Consider the following 6,067-nt stretch of genomic DNA (forward strand, 5'->3'; position numbering starts at 1 on the left):
TTAGATAAATTATTTATTTATAAGAATTTATCAAATCATAAGAATGAAATTATAAGATTTAAAGTCGCGCTTTTAAATTAAATGGTAAAAATTTGAATGAGAAACAAAAGATACAAGTACATTTGAAAACTATATCAAATTTTCGTATGAATAGAGAAAGTTGCCACAAATTATAAATTAAGTCGAAATAAAACACCGATCCGAACATAACTCAGTGAATTAGGACACTATATTTAAGTTTTAAATATTGATGGTTCAATCCTCTATGATATCCATCCATATAAAACATATTATCATTCATGAGTCATCACTACAAAGAAATTGGAATTCCATGACATTTTAAAAATTATCCCAACTAATTTTTATGATAATTATTTTCAGTCATTCTATCACACATCAAGGTTAGAATATCAATGTCATGTTCAAAAACAGTCATAATTAACTATTTAGTGTTATTATCAACAATAGATCATTATCGACAATTATAAACTGTCATAGAGGATAAATGTTGTATAAAATATATTATTGACACTTTCTGCAATTTCGCATAAATGTTGTATGTGAAATTTTATTGTCAAGAATATCTTGATATGACAATATTTCATCTATTTAATGTCATAAAAGTGTATATTATGACACTTTTACATTGTCAATTAAATTATTTCATGATAGTTTGTCAATAAATAATGTTGATTATAGTGATATAAAGTTATTTTTTTAACCTATCATTGCACAAAATTTTCATCTTCTACTGATTTTATTTCGACAAAAAATAGATACAAACATACATAAAAAATTTCATATATAATCATAAAGTTGATAACATTTTTATAAAGAAACTAAATAGAAGAAAACTATCGGATGTCTCCGAGTGGACAAATACAAAGAAACTAATAACCAAACTTAATAAACTTACATAAGGATGACCCTTGATTTTATTTACTTTGCAGATATACAAACCACATAGCTTATAGAAATACAAGATACATAATCAAGCCCAGATAGATGACTTCAAAGTGAAATACAACTTGACACAACAATAAATAAGTCACTTCAGAATGAGAGATTGATGAAGACTTGGTTTGGGACACTAAATACTTATTTAAGGTGAGATTCAATGTCCTTAGTGATGCCATTCATGAGATCAATATATTTATAAGGATAAGGAGAGCCATCATCAAGTTTCTCATACTCTATGGTCAGAACTGCCAAGCAATGGTTAGGACCCTTGGGCACAACTTGATATGCTGGCTTAAAGCTTTTGTAATGGTTGAACACATCTCCTTCCAATCCAATCAAGATTATCAAAAATTTATCATCATGAAATTCGACCTGCTCTTTGAAAAGCTCAGCCTTACCATCTTGCAAATCAAATACAAGAACAAAAGAGCTTGATTAGGGTTATTATTAATGAAAATAACGAAAAGAAAACAAGTGATTGACATCCCGTTTGGTAACACATTGATTTTTTTTCCCGAAAATTTTCTATTTCATCCTCATTTCTTACAATGACTTCCATCTCTCTTTAGTACAATGGTTATATTCTTAGCCAAATTCCTAAAACAAAAACAAGTTTTTGAAAACGACTTTTTTAGTTCTTAAAATTTGGCTTGGTTTTTTAAACCATTGGTGAAAAGTAGATAACAAATGAAGAAATTTGGAGGTGGAGTGTCTATAAACTTAATTTTTAAAAACAAAAACAAAAACAAAAAACAAAATGGTTACCAAATAAGGTTTTAGTCCAAATTTCTTCCTTCATTATCTATCTTTTATCGGTGGCTTAAAAAATAAAGTCAAATTTATAAACTAAAAGAAGTAGCTTTTATAATTTTGTTCTTATTTTTAGCTAAGAATTCAACCATTATACATAAAAAAATATACAAATCATTGTAAGAAATGGAGAGAAGATAAAAGATAGACTTAATTTTCAAACACAAAAAATAAAAGCAAAATGATTACGAAACGAGGTTTGAAGGATGAGTTGTTTATGCATACCAATAGTGTAATACCAAGTCTTGATAGAGCCATGGTCATGGTCGTCCCATTCAGCATCATGAATTTCAACTTGCTGAATGAATTTTGGGGTTATGTTGGGCACATGAAAGCATTGATCTTTGAATATTTTGTAAAATTTCTCAGCAGGTGCTTTGATCTCTAATTCACTCACAAGCTTTCCCACTAGAGACATGGTTTCAACTCTCTTCTCTAGATAGAAAATGCTCACACACAATAAAGCTCAATTCCTCATCCTTTTTATATACAAAGTTCTAGTGATAACTTGTACTATTGGATTTAATTATTATTTTTTCATTATCATTATTGGTGATAGAGGAATAGGCCACATGGTAACATTATTTTCTTTCTATATATTAGAACCTTTAATTTATTAAATACAAAATTATTTGAAATGGTAAAACTGCTAAAAATATTTACAAAATATAGTAAATTTCGAAATTATGAATGATAGACGTTGATAGATACTGACTTCTATCAGTGTTTAACAATATCACTGATAGATATTGATAGAAATCTATCAGTGTCTATCAGTATCTATCAATATCTATTATTGATAGTTCTAAAATTTTGCTATGTTTTGTAAATGTTTTCATTCATATTTCTATATTTAAAAACAACGTGTATTAAATTTTATATAATTAAATTAATAGAAATAAATTACATTAAGAAGCGAGTATAAATGCTCCCACTAGCTGAGAATGTTGCAAGAACTTGGCTAAAGTAAAGTGAGAGACTAAATTAAATTATTTGGTAAATTTAAGAGACTAAAAAGAACTAAATGTTTCCATCTCAAACTTTTTTCAAGATAGAAAAATCATTTTTCCCAAAGTACTATTAATTTTTTTAGTAAATACTAAATTTTAATAATAACTTACAATCATTTAAAAAATAACTAATTGATGAAGTTACAATTTACCTACATAGAATCTTTAATATAAAATAGCAAATCATACACTCTTCACAAAGTACTTTGTTGAAAGAAATTAAAGAGGATTTAGATTATACATTTCTTATAAAATATTTGGGACAAAGTTGGGAATATTTTCAGATTCAATAATAAGAAAATGTTAGTTTCTGTCCACAATTTGTTCTAGATTTAGAATAAAATTTTAAGATAGACTTAGTTGACGTTGATTTGAGAGAGAATTTTGATTATACTCAAATTAAATTTATTTCAAAGGGAATCAAATTTGAAATTTATTTAACTTTTCTTTTCACTTAAATTTGACTAATTTGTGGTTTATATTTTGAATCAAATTTTTAAATTTGATGAATAATTCAAATTCGTAAGTTTGTTTAAAATAGTATTTTTCAATTTTTTTTAATATTTACTATTTTTTGTGGAATGAAGTTATGGAAAATATTTTAACGGAAGTAAGAGATCAGAAGATGAAGGGTCCGTTTGGATTGATTGACTTAAGAAAAAAAATGTATTTTTCTAAAAAAACTCATCTTTATATGAACACTTTTGATAAAAATTGATTAATATACAATTAAAAAGATATTTTGAATGGTTGTCAAACAATCCAATTTCTTCTAAAATGTCTTACTTTTTAAATGAAACATTTCAAAATATAATCTAAACACACACGAAGAGAACTAAAAGTTAATAATAGACATTGTATAGTGATCTATAAATCAAACAAGAAATTGGATATTTTAGGCTCCATTTGGTAATCATTTTGTTTTTGTTTTTGCTTTTGATTTTGAAAATCAAGCCTATGAACATTACTTCAACATCAAAATTTCTTCCTTTGTTATCTATTTTTCATCAATAGTTTAAAAAACGAAGGCAATTTTTTAAAACTAAGGCCCCATTTGGTAACCATTTTTTTTTATTGTTTTTTAAAATTAAACATATGGAAACTACTTTCACCTCCAAATTTCTTTGATTATCTACTTTTAACCAATGGTTTAAAAAACCAAACCACATTTTGATAACTAAAAAAAGTAGCTTTAAAAAATTTGTTTTTGTTTTTGAAATTTGGCTATGAATTTAACTATTGTAATTAAAAAAAGATGCAAATCATGATAAGAAATGTAGATGACACTACAAGAATTTTGGATTTTTCTGACGAATCTTTTTCCTACGGAGAAAAAAACGTCGGACTTTCCTACTTTTCCCGATAGAATTACTACGTCGGGATAAAATCATTCCCGACAGGCATCTGATAGGGCCAGTAGAAGTCAGCTCTCTCAATGGTGTTTTGGACCATCGTTGGGCGTGCCTACTAACCCCGATGGTCTTCTAGAACTTTAGATCAGGTTCAATTGTAAAAAATATTCGAGAGTTTTTTTTTTATTAAAGTTATCTCGACAGTTGTCCAAATGACCGTTGGGCGTTCCTACTTTGCCCGACGATTTACTTCATCGTCGGGCTAGGTTCAATTGTAAACAAATTGAAAAAATTTATATTAGAGTTTTCCCGATGGTTCTCAAAAATACCATCAAGCGTACCTACTTCACCCAATGGTCTATTTGACCCTCAGGCGAGGTTCAATTTAAAAAAATTGGAGTTTTCCCGAGGTTCAATTAGAGTTCTCTCGAGGGTTGTCCAAACAACTGTCGGGAGTAGCTACTTCGCCCGACGATTTTCTTTATCGTCGAGCGATGTTCAATTTAAAAAAATTGGAGAGACTTTTATTAGATTTTTTTCGACAGTTGCCCAAGCGACCATCGGGAATACCTACTTCGCCAGACAGTTTGCTTGACGGTCAGGAGAACTTCGATGGGAAAAAAGATTTGAATTATTTTTATTAGATTTCTCTCGACAGTGGTCCAAAACAATCATTGGGCGTACCTACTTAGGCCAAGGATTACTTGCACCGTCGGGAGAAGTTCGAAGGTAAGAAGATTCGAGAAGTTTTAATTAGAGTTATCCTAATGGTTGTCCAATTGACCACCGGGATAACTGACTTAGCCTGATGGTTTTGAATCCATTGGGAGAAGTTCAATTAAGACCCTCGAACTTCCCCTCATTTTTCTCGCCATCACTTTCTTTCTTTCTCTCGAATGCTTGTTCTCTCTCCTCCCCTCACACTGTTGACTGTCGGCGTTCGTCGCTGTTTGTACAGTGAGTTCGCCATTCATCATTTGTTGTTGTTCGTCGTCGTTCACCCCAGTTATCTCTCTTTTCTTTCTTTCTTTCCCACTCCTTTGGATATTTGGATGTTCCCTCACCATTTTCTGTTTTTATATGCTTTACTCAAATTGTGACGGTTAATTTTGATACGAGAACCCTAGTGAGATTGTTGTAGGTTGTAGATTACCTGAAAATTTCTAAAAGAAAAAAGAAGAATGATACACGTTTAGGAATTAGCTATCTAAATCCCAAATGTTAAAAAGAATGTGACTTTATTTAAAATTTAGATTGAGTGTAAAAAAAGAAAGAAATGTTTAAAGATTTAGGTACTTTAAACGAGTTTTTTGAAGACATCATAATATCTGAATGATTTCAAATTACTTAAAAAAAAAACCAAAAAAGAAAGAAAAAAAGGCAACATAAGTTAACTATATTGATAACATATCATAATCGATTGGATTAATTGTTATATAGTATAATCTATTGCCATAGATTGATGTTAATTTGTGATATCAATATATTAATAATAGACTTTATTCATACAATGTATTAAAGGTAGAAGTTTGGGATGAAAGAATAATATTTGATACCCAATAATAATGAGAAAAGAGACAATGAGGGTTTTGATGAGAGAGATCCAAATTCATATCTAAAAGAGTTCGAAAATTTTGTAAGTACATGAAGAGAACGGGTGTGGGTGTGGTGTCATTGTCATTATAGATTGGCAAAGCATGTGGATAATTCATTATCATCATCATCACTTTTGAGCATTCAATTCAATTGGGGATTTTTCTTTCCCAACGATACCATTATGACTCACCGAGTAATAACCCCCTTCCAGTTCTTCATCTACCTTATGTTTTGTTGTCGTCATCATCACCACTTGGTCCTCTATAGTCATGAATTTTCGGATTCTTTTGCTATGTATTTAGTTCAATGAGTTGGAACAACTTAGATCTTATAGTTCTA

The 6,067-nt window shown here is 29.3% G+C and overlaps 1 protein-coding gene across 1 annotated transcript; it reads right to left on the minus strand.

Moving 5' to 3' along the window:
- Positions 1 to 775: 775 nt before the first annotated feature.
- On the minus strand, positions 776 to 2,228 carry LOC120069673 (MLP-like protein 329). The gene is made up of 2 exons (XM_039021453.2): positions 1,996 to 2,228; positions 776 to 1,361 (listed from the first exon to the last, which is right to left on the minus strand). The coding sequence occupies exons 1-2, from the start codon at positions 2,186 to 2,188 to the stop codon at positions 1,099 to 1,101; spliced, it is 456 nt and encodes a 151-aa protein (XP_038877381.1). The 5' UTR covers positions 2,189 to 2,228; the 3' UTR covers positions 776 to 1,098.
- Positions 2,229 to 6,067: the final 3,839 nt, after the last annotated feature.

Source organism: Benincasa hispida, chromosome 7, assembly GCF_027475165.1.
Source record: "Benincasa hispida cultivar pf3 chromosome 7, pf3_genome.v1.1, whole genome shotgun sequence".
In the NCBI taxonomy this organism is placed as follows: Eukaryota; Viridiplantae; Streptophyta; class Magnoliopsida; order Cucurbitales; family Cucurbitaceae; genus Benincasa; species Benincasa hispida.

What these genes read in the sequence shown, in the direction of transcription:
- LOC120069673 (XM_039021453.2), bottom strand. Translation starts at nt 2,188, where the DNA reads ATGTCTCTAGTGGGAAAGCTTGTGAGTGAATTAGAGATCAAAGCACCT. An exon ending in GACTTGGTATTACACTATTG is followed by an intron (nt 1,362 to 1,995) that starts GTATGCATAAAC and finishes TTGATTTGCAAG; the next exon opens with ATGGTAAGGCTGAGCTTTTC.